Here is a 16,569-nt window from a genome sequence, read left to right on the forward strand (position 1 = left end):
TATCACCTGAAGATAATTTCTCATGTAATACATAAAAAGATGGAAATGATTTCATGAGATATAAAATAATTCAGGACCAAGGGAAAAAAATTGGAGAAGCCTATGCAATTGCTTAGGTTACCCTATTTAATAAAACCTCAGTCCTAATTATAAAAATGTTCAAGTGTGTCCATTTAAATTCCAAAGTATAGTTTTAATTTTGATATGCAAAACATAAATATAATTTATAATATTTGGCATATTAAGACCAAATGTCATTTTCAGAGTAAAAATTCTCACTGGGAAAGCCATTAAGATTCTGGCAAAACCAAGAGACCTTGTAAGGCTTTTTGCAGGCAGTGTTTTAAATTACAATATTACATTTCCTACTGACATATCTCCCCAGATCCTTAACACTGGGTCTTCCATTTCACTCTGGTCTCACCTGTCTGGTGAGGATTTCCCGGTCTTCTCCTCAGTTGTGCCTTCACTCTCTCTGGGGTGTTTTCACACTGGTCACTGTTGATTGGCTTCTGCTCACTGGGAAAAGGGGTGTGTTTCCCACAGCTCAGATCTCCCCGTCTGCCTGTGCTTCCTGCCCGTCCCCCCAGCCCACTTCACCTCCCCAGCCCTCTCAGATCTCCCCATCTGCCTGCGCTTCCTGCCCGCCCCCCCAGCCCACTCCACGCCCCCAGCCCACTCCGCTCCCCAGCCCACTCCATGCCCCCAGCCCACTCAGATCTCCCCGTCTGCCTGCACTTCCTGCCCGCCCCCCCAGCCCACTCCGCTCCCCAGCCCACTTCACCTCCCCAGCCCTCTCAGATCTCCCCGTCTGCCTGCGCTTCCTGCCCACCCCCCCAGCCCACTCCACTCCCCAGCCCACTCCACGCCCCTAGCCCACTCAGATCTCCCCATCTGCCTGCACTTCCTGCCCGCCCCCCCAGCCCACTCCACGCCCCCAGCCCTCTCAGATCTCCCCGTCTGCCTGCGCTTCCTGCCCGCCCCCCCAGCCCACTCCACGCCCCCAGCCCTCTCAGATCTCCCCGTCTGCCTGCGCTTCCTGCCCACCCCCCCAGCCCACTCCACTCCCCAGCCCACTCCACGCCCCCAGCCCACTCCACCCCTGCCTCTGCTGTGGATGATGCACCGGGGACACAGAGATGCCTGGGACCCAGCCTCCGCCTCAGGGAGCTCCCACTGCAGGTTCTGTTCTCTTTTCCATCACCCTGAATCGCGGAGCTCCTGGCAACTCCATCTTAGAATGACTCAGATTTGAACCCCTGGAATTCCCATGTTTCTTTGTGAGTCGCCTGCGTTTCTTCTGAGGATAAGTGATGACTGAGGGGCCCACCCTGTCTCACTCTGTAGCACTTGCCCTCTGCGGTACCTTCTGCCTGGACACTGACTCTGCAAATCCATTGTCATAAGAGAGCCGACCCTGGGCCTGTTTGCCAGGAAGCAGTTATTCTCATCTTCAGTCAAGTGCCTTTTAATTTTCACATTTATCGTCAAATAGCTGTGGCCTTTGGCCTGATCATCAAGGTCTGCCCACCCCAACCCTGGCAATAGAATTAGCTTCTAAGCATCATGGACCCACGCCTGCAGCTGGAGCCCCTACCAGGGCTCAGAGTCATCCCAGCCTGGCTAGGTGGGGGTTGTCTATGGGTTTTAATCATCTGGACTGAAGTCCCTTTCTTGGACTGAAACAATATAGAGAGCTGACCGTGTTTCAGTTGCCAGCGGGTGGATAAGGGCCCCACAGTTGCTCATAAAAGCAGGACAGGACAATTTGTCTTTAGTCAGCATAGTTTCTTCCACAGCACGTGTTGCTGACTCAGTCTGACAGCTGCTCATGGATGCTGTGTGTCTCCTCCTGATGTAGCGAGGCTTTCTGTCTGTGAAGAAAAATCTAGAAAGAGCAGAGTCCCAGTTGGAACCATTCATCCCTGATTATTCGAAGGCTTCCATCATTTCTGCTCTTTGCTGTTTTTCTGTTAGGAAGTCAGGTGTATTTTTACTCTCTGACTGTGTGTCGGTTTTATTTGTTTTTTCTTTAATTTTTTAGGCTGATATTCCAAATAGGTTTGAAATGAAACTTCACAGAAATAATATATTTGAAGAGTCCTATCGAAGAATCATGTCTGTGAAAAGACCAGATGTCCTGAAAGCGAGGCTGTGGATTGAGTTTGAATCAGAGAAAGGTCTGGACTACGGGGGCGTGGCCAGAGAGTGGTTCTTCCTACTGTCCAAGGAGATGTTCAACCCTTACTACGGTCTCTTCGAGTACTCGGCAACGTAAGTGTCTGGAGTGCATTCAGAATGTGTCCCCCCACGGAGACAGGTTTATTCCTCATGAATTTAAACTTGATGAGAGAGTGGGCTTTTCTGGTAGTTCAGCTAGTAAAGGATCTGCCTGCAATGCAGGAGACCCTGGTTCCATTCCTGGGTTGGGAAGATCCCCTGGAGATGGAATAGGCTGCCCACTCAAGTATTCTTGGCCTTCCCTGGTGGCTCAGATGGTAAAGAATCTGTCTGCAATGCGGGAGACCTGGGTTGGGAGGATCCTCTGGAGGAGGGCATGGCAACACACTCCAGTATTCTTGCCTGGAGAATCCCATGGACAGAGGAGCCTGGCGGGCTACGGTCCATGGAGCTTTAGAGTCGGACGTGACCGAGCAACAGAGCGCACAGTGAGAGGGCAAGCAGCTCGCTCACTGGAGGTGAAGGAACACTGCTGACCTCAGCCCCTCCCTCCCGCCTCCCTCCTAGAACAGACTCTGACTCCACGTGGTGAAATACAGTGCACTGTGAACACCTAAAAATAATTCTTCTCTTGTCTCTTGGGTTCATGTAATTGAAATTGAAAACGTGTTGGGTACTTATGGTAAGGAACAGAGCACTTTTCATTTGTTATGTTAATTCAGGGGAATTTGTCACTGTCAGAATTCAGAAGGTCGTTGTTAATAGGAATAGTTTCTGACATTATACTGCTTAAAGGGAAATTGAGGACCCGTCCCTTAGGATCAGAGGACTGTCCTGGGCCTGCAAGGCAAGGCCCAGCCTTCCCCTTGCCTTAGGATTTCATCACTGCCGGGCATGAAGGCTGAGGCAGTCAGTGGCTTTCTCGGGAATCAAGCCATGGTTGCTTAGAAGGCCACCGTTTCCCCCTCCAGGCTGCGGCTTCCCCAAAGCCTCAGGCTGGGCCCAGTCCCTCAGTAGGAGAGTCGTTGACCTTGAGAAGCAGTCCGCGCTCTCTGGGGCCAAGACTTCTGCCGCGCCTTCCCCCTGGTGCCGGTCTCCTGAGGGCTCTTTGGAGAGGGCAGCCTCAGTGGTCTGGCCAAGAGTTTCCCATTTTGTAAAACTGACAGAAGCCATGAAAATGGAGAGGATCAGAGACCACATCCACACCTCACCCACATCCCAGCGTGGCGCCCAGAGGAGTCCGGCTGCAGAGCCTGTGAAAAGCACTGATGCTCGTGATTGTGAGACCAGACGGCAAACCAATGCACGTCCGCACTCTAAGGCTCCCGCCGTCGGGGCAGCCTGTGTCACCACCAGGGGCCGTTCAGGGCGGAGTGCTGGCCAGACGGGTCAGGGGTTGGGCCCCAAGGAAAAACCTTAACCCCCAAACCGGAAGCCTCTGGAAGGAATTAACCCTCTTACATAAACCCTCATGTGGCTGGGAGTCTGCGTCCAGCCCCTGTGGTCTGTGGTGTTTCTCATCTTCCAGAGGTACTTGGCCGAACCGTATGAAACTGACGTTTCTGTCAATCAGCACAGCCAGATATCCACAGTTCCTTATGGTTTAACTTAACAGGGCATGTTCACCAGCTCTAGTAGATCTCTGTCCTTGGTCATGGAAAGAGGCTAACCGCTAAATAAACTCTGTTCTCTAGCTTTTACTCCTTATCTGTCAGGTACAGGATGTTACAGGTACACTATGAAAGCCTGTTGACAGGCGGAAACAGAAAATTCAAACGCTTGCATTTCTTTTGTTGTTCAGTCGCTAAGTCGTGTCCAACTCCTTGCAGTCCCATGGACTGCAGCATGCCAGGCCCCCCTGTCCTGCACTGTCTCCCGGACACATTCATGTCCATTGAGTCAGTGATGCTATCTTAACTGTTTCATCTGTCACCCACTTCTCCTTTTGGCTTCAGTCTTTCCCATCATCAGAGTCTTTTCCATTCAGTTGGCTCTTTGCATCAGGTAGCCAAAGTATTGGAGTATCAGTCCTTCCAGTGACTATTCAGGGTTGATTTCCTTTAGGACTGATTGATTTGATTGCATTTCTTTTTTCTCTCTTCCTCCCCAAAAGGGACAACTACACACTTCAGATCAATCCCAATTCAGGCCTCTGTAATGAAGATCATTTGTCCTATTTCACTTTTATTGGAAGAGTTGCTGGACTGGCAGTGTTTCACGGAAAACTTCTAGATGGTAAGTTATTTAAAAAGTGTTGAATTAATAAAAATAGGACACTGTTCTCTGTGTTCTTTCATGAGGTGTCTTATTCACATCATAGAGTTTAAGCAGAAGAGCTTCACTGGTTCTCTGTAAATCGGTAGATTCTTTTTTTAATGCTTTGCCCATAACAAAGGTGCTTCTTAAGGCCGTGATACCCTCGGACGGAGCAGACACGCAGCATGTTGGTGTCAGCCCCCTAGCCCCGTCTCTGGCCTCACCTTCTTCCCTCCCCAGACACCGGAGAGCTTTGAGCCTCATCTTAGGGCCCCACTGAGCTGGAGGGAGCAGGAGCTGCTGCCGGGGGTGGGTGCCTGGGGAGACCGAGGGCGGGCTGAGGACGGGGACTGAAGGTGGAGGGGGCCGAGGTTCCCACGTCCTGTGGAGAGGCGTGTGGTGCAGGCCGGCCGGGCACGGCTGCGGGGGGTCCTCACTGCCGTCACCCCACCCAGCGCCCGCTCACCCCCGGGAGACCGCACAGGCTCCTCACGGCCTCGCGCGCTCCCTTCTCACCCCGCCTCCTCTCCCCACCTGCCGGCCGGGCGCGCTCCCGCCTTGCCCCCGCCGGGCGTGCCTTTCTCGCCCCATTTGCGCTGCAGGTTCCCGCCTCTGCTTGAAGCTGCTCGGTCGTCTCGCAGCAGCCTTTCTGGCCTCCGCACTCCGCCGGGCCGCCCCTGTTAGTGTTAGGGTTAGGGTTAGGGTTCCCTGCTTCCCCATCCGCTCCGCACCCCTGTGCACACCAGGCCCGTGTCTGACTACAGAGGGGCCTCGCTGTCTCTCCTGGCCCCTCAGGCACATGAAAGCGGGTTAGTTTTTAGTTCTTGCTCTGGTGCACAGCATCGTCAAAGATTTGAAACTAACCCAGTTTTCCCCACACTTTAGGTTTCTTCATTCGACCGTTTTATAAAATGATGCTGGGAAAGCAGATAACTCTGAACGACATGGAATCTGTGGTGAGTAAATACGAGTTACTCTGGTGGACATCACAAGCCGCTTGTGCTTTACAGAAAGGGAGCTGAGACCGTGGGGTAATCATAGCGATTTTTATAGGCACCCTCGTTCAGTATGAGCAGCAGGGAACATTTAGTTGTTTAAGAGGTTAACTGATCTCCATAACTTTTTAAATAAGCAAGTCATTGTTCACATTTGCTAGAGTCACGGTATTTGTGGTAGACACACCCACAGCTCAGTTATCTCTGCTTACCCAGGACTAGATTGACCAAGTTAAATCCAAGGGTCATCTAGAAACCTCATCATTGCCCGTGTTTTCCATTGAAATCGCTAATACTGAACAGGTTACAGGTTTGTCTGCCATCTCTTTGTTTTCCAACCTAAAACAATGGCAGGGGACCAGGCCAAACAGTAGATAAGGGAAAGATATTTGATGTCACCCTAGACAGGGAAGAAGGGCTGCAGTGTAGAAGAATGAAAAAGTAAACAGTAATTGCTGACTTTTGATTTGGGTTTTCATGTTGCATTTAACTTGCTCATTTTTAATCTAGGCTGACCCTTTCAAAGTTGAAAGGATTTTCTGTAAAAGCAAAATCCGATGCTCTTTTCCCAGTATCCTTTGCTTCTGTTTTTCTTTTAATTTACCTGCGACCCCACCGCTCACCTCCACGGGAGTGGGAACCAGAGGGAGTGTTTCCCTGGGGCCGCCAGGAAGCGCCTTCCTTCCCTCAGCCTTGCCGCCACGTTGACTGCTGGTGTTGTGGAGTTGGGTCCGTGAGCTGTGTGCGTGTGGCTCATGACACAGCCTCTGGGTGTGGCAGGAGGGCCAAGGCCAGCGTGCACACGGGGCCACTCAGCTGGTTTTCCTGTGGGCCCGGAGCTCTGCGTACCGCCGTGCCCATGTCAAGCTTCTCTTCAGCTCTCACCTCTAGCTTAAGCTGTATGCTTTGTTACTGTGCAGCGAGGAAGCTGGGAGTGCAGAGGCTTCTCTTCAAGTCTAAATTGGTTTTATCCCCCATGGGGATAGTAGGCACCCACATTCTTTTTCCTTCTTGGAGCCCAGGCTCTGGGGCCCGTGTTCTGAGTTTTGTTCCCAGTGACTTGCAGAGAGTGATAAAAGCCCAGGAAGGGGCACAGCTTGAAACCACGGGTGTCTAATTAGGACTCTCTCAGTCCCTCCTACTTTCCTCTGATATTGTCGCTCTTTAGACACGGGGAGTGTACTGAGCTCTACAGGCTCGGTTGTGTGATTTCCTGACTGCCTTGCAGAGCGGGCCACTTCGTTTTCACAGAGGACAGGATCCAACCACAAACCTCAGCAGGGGAGAGTAGGGTGGGGTAGGGCTGCAAACATGATGTTAGTAACTAATGCATTTCTTGAGATTCTAAATGGAATTACACTGGGAGGACAGAATCATTTAAAGAAGTCAAAGGAGCGTTTTGAAAAAAATATTTTAATTTTTGTGTCACTTTTATAGGATAGCGAATATTACAACTCTTTGAAATGGATCCTAGAAAATGACCCAACTGAACTGGACCTTATGTTCTGCATTGATGAAGAGAACTTTGGGCAGGTATGTGTTGTAGGTGGCCACCCGCACTCACCCTTGACTTTCAGAGTCTTTGCTTCTGCACAGGCTGTACCACAACTTTGCTGGACAATTAAAAACAACCGCCAGGAGCTTTAGGTGTTCATTATCATCTCATTGTATCACCAGCACCTTATTGTCATGCCAGGAAGCTAATCCCAATTACAGCTGCCTCTCTTCCTGCAAAAGAGAAGTTGCTCAGTCGTGTCCAACTCTTTGCGACCCCATGGACTGTAGCCTACCAGGCTCTGTCCATGGGATTTTCCAGGCAAGAATACTGCAGTGGGTTGCCATTTCCTTCTCCAGGGGATCTTCCCGACCCCGGGATTGAACCCAGGTGTCCCGCATTGCAGGCAGATGCTTTACTGTCAGAACCACCAGGGAAGCCAAAGAATTTCTCTTCCTGCAAAGTTAGAGAAATTCTAAGGCCTCTGGGCCATGAAGTAGTACCTACTTCTCATCTAAAGTAGATTTGAATGTGAATGTTGGTTCCGTGGTTTTAAAATATAGGTATAGTGTCAGTGTTTACTTAGTGATGTAAATATGTGACCAAGAGTAGGTGATGTCTGGGGGACCTTGATTTTTTCCCTCTGCTTTAATAGTTCCCTTGTCGTGATGAAATTTCTCTTTGAGGGCTCAGCAGGCTCAGGGTTTTCTGACCTTGCTTGGCACCTGTACTGTCCTTGTGGTTCAGTTAAGTTCTTGTCTGACTCTCTGCAGCCCCATGGACTGCAGCACACCAGGCCTCCCTGTCCTTCACCATCTCCCAAAGCGTGCTCAAACTCATGTCCATTGAGTCGGTGATGCCATCCAACCATCTTGTCCTCTCATCCCCTTCTCCTCCTGCCTTCAATCTTTCCCAGCATCAGGGTCTTTTCAGATGAGTCAGTTCTTCACGTCAGGTGGCCAAAGTATTGGAGTTTCAGCTTCAGCATCAGTCCTTCCAATGAACATTCAGGACTGATTTCATTTAGGATTGACTGATTGGATCTCCTTGCAGTCCAGGACTCTCAAGAGTCTTCTCCAACACTGCAGTTCAAAAGCACCAATTCTTCAGTGCTCAGCCTTCTTTATGGTCCAACTGTCATATCCGTACAGCACTACTGAAAAAACCATAGCTCAGGCTGTGTTAACTGTAAAAATTAATTTCAAAGATAAAAATTGCCTGCTTGGAATTCTCATCATCACCCTGAAGTTGTGTAGGGATGTGTTATCTCTGATTCGTTTGTCCCCTGTGATAACACTGGTTGGGGGGGGGGTGGGCAGGTGGGCAGGGAGGGCCTTCTCAAGGTGTTATCTAGCCCTGGCTCCTGTCCTTTCACAAAAGCCCAGAGAGAGTTCCATCTCCCAGACCAGATCTCATGGCCTTGACCAAGTTCATGAGATGGTGGAGCCCATTTTAAGGGTTGTCTATGAAAAATGATGTTGCTTTGTTCTTTATTGCATCAGAGATTACTGAACTGTCCTCCACTGCCCCAGAAGTGCATTCACATTCTCTTTTCTCGTCACAATGCTGGGCTCAGTTTTATAAGTGAGGAGAGGAAATCAGGTCCCTGCCCTCTTGGGTTCACAGTCTTAGAAAAAAGAAGCTGATGCCGCTGGATATGAAGGAATTTCTGACAGAGAGGTGGGGGCAAAAACTATCCAGCGACAAGGTGATCACATAGATACCAGGATTATTGTTACATATGCTTGAGCCAGGAGCAGTCACTCGTGTGAGCCTGGGAGTGGGTGGGACTCGGGGAGTCTGTGTTTTCTCTCCTTCTTGGTTGGCACAGTTGAGGCTCATAAAATCAAACACCAGGGATGAGTGAGACCTTGTGATAAATGTGAATGATCAGTGAATTCATTTAAAAATCTTGTTTGCCCTCCCATCCCTTTTTTGCTGCATATTGTGCTTCATGACCAAAAATCTTCACAGACCAGTGGACACCACCCGTCCTTGTGGGAGGCTTGTGGGGAAGGGGGAGGGAAACCTTTTCTGCACACCCGCCCCCCCACGGTATCCCATCTAGATTAGCAGTAGCCGCCCCCCCAGGACTAAATGTAAATGGGTTCCTGCCCTTAATCTGCTTCCTTCCTCTGCTCTTCCCCCTTCCCTTGAGCCCCTGCAAGTCACCCCTCCTCTCCCCCGTCACCCCTCCCCCCTTCACCCTTCCAGCTCTTCCAAGTCCCACTGCTTCTGTCGGCCCTACAACCTGGATGCTCCTCTGCCTGATGCTTTTCTCCTCCAGACCCCAACGCTCAGTCACCGTGCAGTTCGGGTTCCACCCATCTCTGCGCTGCTCACCCCCACCCCCGTCTCTTATCTCCAGTCCACACCCTTCCTCTCGTGTCCAGATTCCCCCTGGGCTCCTGAGCCCCTCCTCTCTCCAGAAAGACCCACAGGTCCCGGAACTGAACTGAAGCCACTCCCTCCTCCCAGCCCCGGCCCCTGCCTCGGTCTGATCAGTGGCCCCCACCCCCTCCACCTTGGCCTCTTCCCTCTTTCTTCCCACGAGTCCTCATCGCTTCCCTCGTCCACACCTTCCCTCGCTCAGGCCTCTGGCCCGGCCCCTGGTCCCCACATCGTCCCCTCTCCAGCCCTCCCCCTGAGGCCCCCACACGTGTGCTCTGGGTGTGGTGAGTGTGGAAAGCACACCTGGGTCCGGAGCTGTCCTGCTCAGCACCTTCCCCACTGGCTGCCCCGTGCCTTCAGTGTGAGCCGAAGCCTCCCCAGCATGGCGCACCTTCGCCTGCCCTCCCGACACCTCCTTCCTGCACCTTCACAGCCGTGGGGCGCCCACCGTGCTGTCCCCCAGGACGCCCCGTGCCCTCTGCTGGCTGTGCAGCACCATCTCCTCGCCAGCCCCCCTGCCCCCGTGGCGCTCCCCACACTGACCTCCAGCCACCACTGACCGGCTGCCTCCCCTGGGCCCTCGAGGTTCCTAGGTTTCTACAGGGCCCAGCGTGTCGCGATGCCTACTGCATGCTTAGTGAGCAAAGGACTGAATCATACTGATCTCATTTTTTTAATGTTACAAGTAATGGAAGCTCCAAGTGTGAGAAAACAAAATGTAATTGAAATTGTGGTGACTTTTTATTAAGCTGGACCTTTTTTTTAAGGGTCTTGACTGCCAATTTTCAAAGGGTAACACATGGCTGATCATCCTGGAACTGTGTCATCTTTGCATTTTTAACACATGGAGGGAGAAGTAAAAAGCCGAGGAGACTTAAAATTAGTCTTAGGGTGTCAGATGCAAAAAGAAGGGTCTCATGTGTTTATACTTACAGAGCTCCATCCATGCTCAGTCAGTCAGGTCCCTCTGTCGTGTCTGACTCTGTGCAACCCTTTGGACTGTAGCTCTCCAGGCTCCTCTGTCCATGAGATTCTCCAGGCAAGAATTCTAGAGCGGGTTGCCATTTCCTCCTCCAGGGCATCTTCCCAACCCAGGGATCGAACCCACGTCTCCTGCGTCTCTTGCTTTACAGGCGGATTCTTCACCGCTGAGCCATCAGGGAAGCCCATAGAACTCCATATGACTGACTTAAATAACACAGTTCAGAAGGCATTACTGATGCCACGATGAGATGCAGACCCCTGAGAAACCTTCCTCAGTCACAGTTAAATGTAACTATTCCTACCTAACAGGTACAAACCGAACAGAAAATGTTTGCATTTTTCAGTAGACTTTGGATAAAGATTCTGATGATCATCATAATTCATGTCAACTATTCATTAAAAACAATTCTCAAGCCGCCTCATTTTATGTGGATTTTTCTGACTTTGAATTGAATCAGGTAGAGTAATGCAGTAATCAAAACAGACTCGCGAGATGCGTAAGATAATGATTAGGTGCCCTATTTGTGAAATGCCTTTCCTTTTTAGAGAGCTAAACCTGATTAACAAGGAACTAGCATATCTATTTTGTATTCTGGAAAAAATACAGAGTTAGTTAAGCAGCTGCACCTAGCTCTCATCTCCCACGTTCGGTCCATCACGAGGCCCTGTTCATTCTTACCTCCCTGCTGTTCCTCAGCTCTCTCTGTGTTCCCTGTCTGCCCCCACCTGCGGGTAAGCCACCATAGACGTATCATATGGCTTCCCTTGTGACTCAGCTGGTAGAGAATCCACCCGCAGTGCGGGAGACCTGGGTGCGATCCCTGGGTTGGGAAGATCCCCTGAAGAGGGGAAAGGCTATCCACTCCAGTATTCTGGCTTGGAGAGTTCCATGAACTGTATAGTCCATGGGGTCGCACATAATATATAGTAATAAATATTTTATATATATATATAACTATTTATCTGTTTACTGGCTGAGCTGAGTCTCTGTCACTCGGGCTTTCTCTGGCTGCAGCGAGCAGGGCTGCCCTCTAGTTGTGGGGCGTGGGTTTCTCATCGCAATGGCTCCTCTTGCTGTGGAGCACAGGTTCTAGGGCGCATGGGCTTCGGTAGTTGAGGCTCAGGGGCTCAGTAGCTGCAGTTCCCGGGCTCCAAAGCACAAGGTCAGCAGCTGTGGCACACAGGCCTGGGCGCTCCACAGCACGTGGGGTCTTCCATCTTCCTGAATCAGGGATCGAACTCATGTCTCCTACGTTGGTAGGCAAATGGGGGCGCCCCGCTTGTAGATGTCTAACTAGTCTTTTATATCCACCTTGGAAGGAAAGTTATGACCAACCTAGATAGCATATTAAAAAACAGAGACATCACTTTGCCAACAAAGGTCCGTCTAGTCAAGACTATGGTTTTTCCAGTAGTCATGTATGATGTGAGAGTTGGACTGTGAAGAAAGCTGAGTGCCAAAGAATTGATGCTTTTGAACTGAGGTGTTGAAGAAGACTCTTGAGAGTCCCTTGGAGTGCAAGGAGATCCAACCAGTCCATCCTAAAGGAGATCAGTCCTGGGTGTTCATTGGAGGGACTGATGTTGAAGCTGAAACTCCAATACTTCGGCCACCTGATATGAAGAGCTGACTCATTTGAAAAGACCCTGATGCTGGGAAAGATTGAGGGCAGGAGGAGAAGGGGACGACAGAGGATGAGATGGTTGGATGGCATCACCAACTCGATGGACATGGGTTTGGGTGGACTCCGGGAGTTGGTGATGGACAGGGAGGCCTGGCATGCTGCGGTTCATGGGGTTGCAAAGAGTCTGACATGACTGAGCGACTGAACTGAACTGAACTGACCTCCTACAGTGGCAGAGTGGTCTTAGCAGAATGTGAGATGATCATGTCATTCCTCTGCTGAAAGCACAGAAATTTCCCATTCTGTCACTTTCAAGACAAAGACCTAATCCTTTATGTGCCCCATGAAGTCCTGCGTGGCTGGGCCCAGCGTATTTGTCTCAGCTGCATTTTGCATCACTGCTGCCTCTCATGCTTTCTGGGTCTGGTCCCATGAGACTTCTTGCACACACCAAGCTCCTTCTTGCCTCAGGACTTTTGCACATTCCATTCCTTCAGTGGGGAGCACACTCCCAGTCTCGGTTCATTCAGCCGGCTCTGACCCCAGACCCCCGACCTTCAGAGAGAGTCTCATGTCTCCCTGTGGCCGGTACAGTAAGCGACTTGCCACTGATTTGTATGGTTGCGTGTTTAGCAGCTGTCTCGTCCGTCAGGCTCAGTCTGGTGGTGGCTGTCCTGGAGCTTCCTGTTGCTCACCACCTCACAGTGCCCGCTGCAAGGCCGGTGCTCAGAACAGAGTTGTCGAGCCCAGAACGTGGACATCAGCAAGAGGCTTGTGCAAGCGTCGCCCTCTCCAGCCCTTTGCAAAGCTGCCGTTTTGTTTTTCTGATACTGAGCTGCTTATGTATTTTGGAGATGAATCCTGTGTCAGCTGCTTCATTTGCAGTTATTTTCTTCCATGTTGAGGGTTGACTTTTCGTCTCGTTCATGGTTTCTTGGGCTCTGCAGTGCGTTGCAGTTTTTCTAACCCAAAAGGAGCCCACACCTCCTTGTGCCAAAAAGTAAAGTCATTCCTTCAGCAGAGTGCAGTTCCCACGGAAGCGAGATGTGCATGCAGTCAGCCTCCCTCAGTGCTCTAAGCTTTTTCTCCTTCTGTAATTAAGAAATATCAGCCTGTGAAGGTTGGTGGTGGCTGCCACTTCGTGTAATAGAACTGCAGCTGTTGCCATGTTTTTCTGATTTGTTTTCTTTCTGGTTGGTGAGAATCTGGAGCTGCAGGGTGCGGGGGGGAGCCTATTAAAAATGTTTGAAGTGAGCAAATTTCAATATTTGAACAATGGTCATACACCAACCAGAGATGTAAACCATACATTCATGTACACCCCACACACACGTGCCCCACCGGGAGGAGACATGCTTTCAGAGCTGGGACAAGCAGGAACTCTTGACTGCAGGGTCAGCAAAGCAGCACCTGATTTGGTTGAGAGGCACGCGCCACGTGGACCTGTGAGAAGCCGGGCAGCAGGGCGGGGCAGAGACTGGGCAGCAGCCACGCAGGAAAACTCTTTGGGGCCTGGCTGAGCTGCGTGAAGGCACACGTTTTCAGCTGGGGTGACAGTGCCCCTTTGAGGGTAAAAACCTGTTCTTAGAGGACAAGAGGTCTCAGCCATCACAATGGCTTGTGGTCCTCCACGCAGCCACAGAACAAACCACTGGTCCCATAGGCGTCTTTGGTAAGATTGCATGAGAGGAAAGGGGCAGTTGGTGGGGGGGGGGGGCATCTAAAAAGGCTCCTCGGGGGGTGCTGACGGGGAGAAAGGCTGAGAAGCACTGGGTGGGGGAGAGCAAGTAGGGGAAAGACAGACAGTGGATCCAGGTGGGGAGAGGGGAGAGGCCAGACCACAAACCCAGGGAGGAGGCAGCTCCTCCAAGACAGGTCAGGGAAAGTGGCAGGGGGCAGCTGCGGGGAGCGTGAGGGTGGGAGAGGCGCTGATTGCCGGGGGAGGCTGGGGAGGACGGGGACAGCAGCACCCAGGAGCAGAAGGAGAAGCAGCCAGACCTTCCTCTGACCAGGTCCAGCACGCCCGATTTGACCCAGTGTCTCCGCAGACTTCTCAGACCTTTGTCCTAAAGCGTTTGCCAGAAGATCGGGGAGACCTGTGTGAGTCTCAAGTTGTTACTTAGCAAAGAAGTGGGGTCCAGTTCTGTGAGAGTTGCATCACAGAGGGTCTGCTGGTCTTCGCAGTCTTGCTTCACAAAGGCGAGAGAGGAGTTGGTAATTGGGCCAGGAGACTTCAAGAAGAACAGTTTTCTTCCAAAAGCACTTGTTGACCCCCTCCCGTGCGCCAGGCACTGTGTTAGTTTGTCGGCGTTGGGTCCTTCAGGAAGGAGTTCAGACACAAGACAACAGCTGTTTTTAAAAAGTGGAATTTTTAACGACCCTGGTGCAAGGACAGATTGAGGGCAAAAGGAGAAGGGGCAGTAGATGATGGTTGGATAGCATCACTGACTCAAAGGATGTGAGTTTTTAATGGAGTTTGAATAACAGCTATTCCTGCCCACAGGGGTGTGTGAGGCCAGGATGGGGTGCAGCTGAGGCTCTGGGAGGACTTACTCTTCTCCAGAGAAGGGCCTGAGCCCCCGAACCCCCATCACTGCCTCCTGGATCAGCCATGTGACCCAGAGTTGCCCTGGCCAGCAGTTCCTTCCCTAGCACAGATAGTACAGTCTGCTTTTTTTTTTTTTCAACTCTCAAAACTAATATTATATATCTGATTACAAAATATAATAATAAAATATTGACCTTTGTAATAAAGTCAGTACAGTAAACACATATTAAAATCACCCTTCGTTCCTACCACTTAGAGAAAAATCACCATTAAATTTTGGTTTGTGTCTTGCAGAATTATTCTCGGTAAACATACACAAGGTTTTTTTTATTTTTATTTATTAATTACAGGAGTGGAATTGTAGAGTGTGCACAGTTTTACCTTAATAAATCCTAGATGGCTGTCCATGTCAGTAAATACCATAGTTTACGCCGGGTTTCATTCCATAGACCAAACATCTTTTTTTAATAACTTCTGTTTATCTATTCATGGCTGCGCAGGGCTTGTGTTGCTCTGCGGGAGCTCTTCTCTGCGTGGTGAGCGGAGAGCGCCTCTTCGTCTGGTGTGGGGCTGCTCACCGCAGTGGCCTCTCTCGCCGGGCGCGCGGGCTCCGGAGCTCAGGCTCAATAGTTACAGACTTGGTCGCTCCACCACATGTGGGGTCTCACCAGATCAGGATCGAACCCGTGTCTCCTGCGCTGGCAGGCAAATTCTTTACCACTGAGCCACCAAGGAAGCCCCATAGACCAAACATTTTTCGCCATGGCCTAATGGTCAGCATCTAGGCTATGTCAGCATCTCACCATATAAACAGTACGAGGACTGTAATCCTGAAATACACATTTTGTACCAATATCTTACCGTTGGTATAAATCCTAAAAGAGAAGTAGCTATAAGAAGGGACTTGCACCTTAGAATCTTGATGCGTGTTGCCATCCCACTTCCTAAGCGGAACTATTCAATATCCTCAAGAAGTGCTGGGACCTACACAGGACAAGAGCAGATCCCTGCTGCGGGGGGGAGAGGGGGGCGACTGGACAGGCTGGAAGACAGCCGTGGAAGGGAGCCTGGTGGGAAGAAAGGATTTGAAGAAATATAAAAATACAGTAGCAGTTAAGTCCATACTGGGGACAGGAAATCATTGTATTGACGTTGTAGAAGGTGGGGTTCAGTCATGTGGGAGGGAAGCTGGGTCCCTTCCCAGATAATGAAGAAAAGGACGAAGAAGAAAACGGGAAGGGCCAAGACCAAGGATTCATAGGCTTAGATTGAAAAAGCTGCCTCCACGTGAAAAAGAACAACAGTCAAGCACACCATCAGAGGAAATGCTTAGAGAGGAAGAGGTTCTGGTAGGCAGGCCAGAGACGTCCGGTCTGATCCTGGGTGTGTGTGGCGGGGTGGGGTACTCTATTGTACCGTTCAGTTGCTAAGGGGTCTCTGATTCTTTGTGACCCCTGTGACCCATGGACTGCAGCAGGCAGTCCCAAGTTTGCTCAAACTCATGTCCATGGAGTCGGTGATGCTGTCTAACCATCTCATCCTCTGCCGCCCCCTTCTGCTGGCTTCAGTCTTTCCCAGCCTCAGGGTCTTTTCCAGTGAGTGGGCTCTTCATCTGGTGGTCAGAGTGTTAGAGCTGGGGCGGGGTCACTGAAAGTGGACCTGTGACAGAGCAGGGCTCTTCAGGTGTGAATCTGTATCCCTTGTGAGGAATGTGACCTGGATGTTTACTCTGGAGAACCCGCTCCCTCGGGCTTGGCTTCCTCCTGGACATAGCCGGACGCATGTGGGGAAAAGACAGCAAGGACTCCCAGCAGAATACAAATGTGGTTATCTGTGAATAGGGGAGCTGTGGGTGGTAATTTTTTTCCTCTTTATTTCCCCAGAATTTCCATGAGAGTAAACACTTTCCTGTTAGATCAGTAGACTCTTCCTTCCCTTCTGCTCCTTAATGCTTTGTCCACTCGGATGTTAAGCCAGGGCTGGCAGAGGAGGAGAAGACTCTGCCTTGGGTTCAGTGTCTTTACTCCTCACGCTCCTGGGTGGCCCTGACCGAGGCAGGCACGTTCTGGGCCAGGGAGCCGGGAGGTGGTGTTG

The 16,569-nt window shown here is 50.8% G+C and overlaps 1 protein-coding gene across 13 annotated transcripts in view; it reads left to right on the plus strand.

Annotated features, from left to right (window-relative positions):
- The window catches only part of NEDD4L (NEDD4 like E3 ubiquitin protein ligase), a 365,448-nt gene that overhangs the window by 330,696 nt on the left and 18,183 nt on the right, over positions 1–16,569 (plus strand). For all 13 annotated transcript variants that reach the window (XM_043444297.1, XM_043444298.1, XM_043444296.1 and 10 more), the window contains 4 exons: positions 2,045–2,274; positions 4,295–4,416; positions 5,323–5,393; positions 6,870–6,965. In XM_043444297.1, the coding sequence (XP_043300232.1) occupies positions 2,045–2,274; positions 4,295–4,416; positions 5,323–5,393; positions 6,870–6,965 (519 nt within the window). The remainder of the gene's footprint in view (positions 1–2,044; positions 2,275–4,294; positions 4,417–5,322; positions 5,394–6,869; positions 6,966–16,569) is intronic.

The sequence above is a fragment of the Cervus canadensis genome, chromosome 23 (assembly GCF_019320065.1).
Source record: "Cervus canadensis isolate Bull #8, Minnesota chromosome 23, ASM1932006v1, whole genome shotgun sequence".
Lineage (NCBI taxonomy): Eukaryota > Metazoa > Chordata > Mammalia > Artiodactyla > Cervidae > Cervus > Cervus canadensis.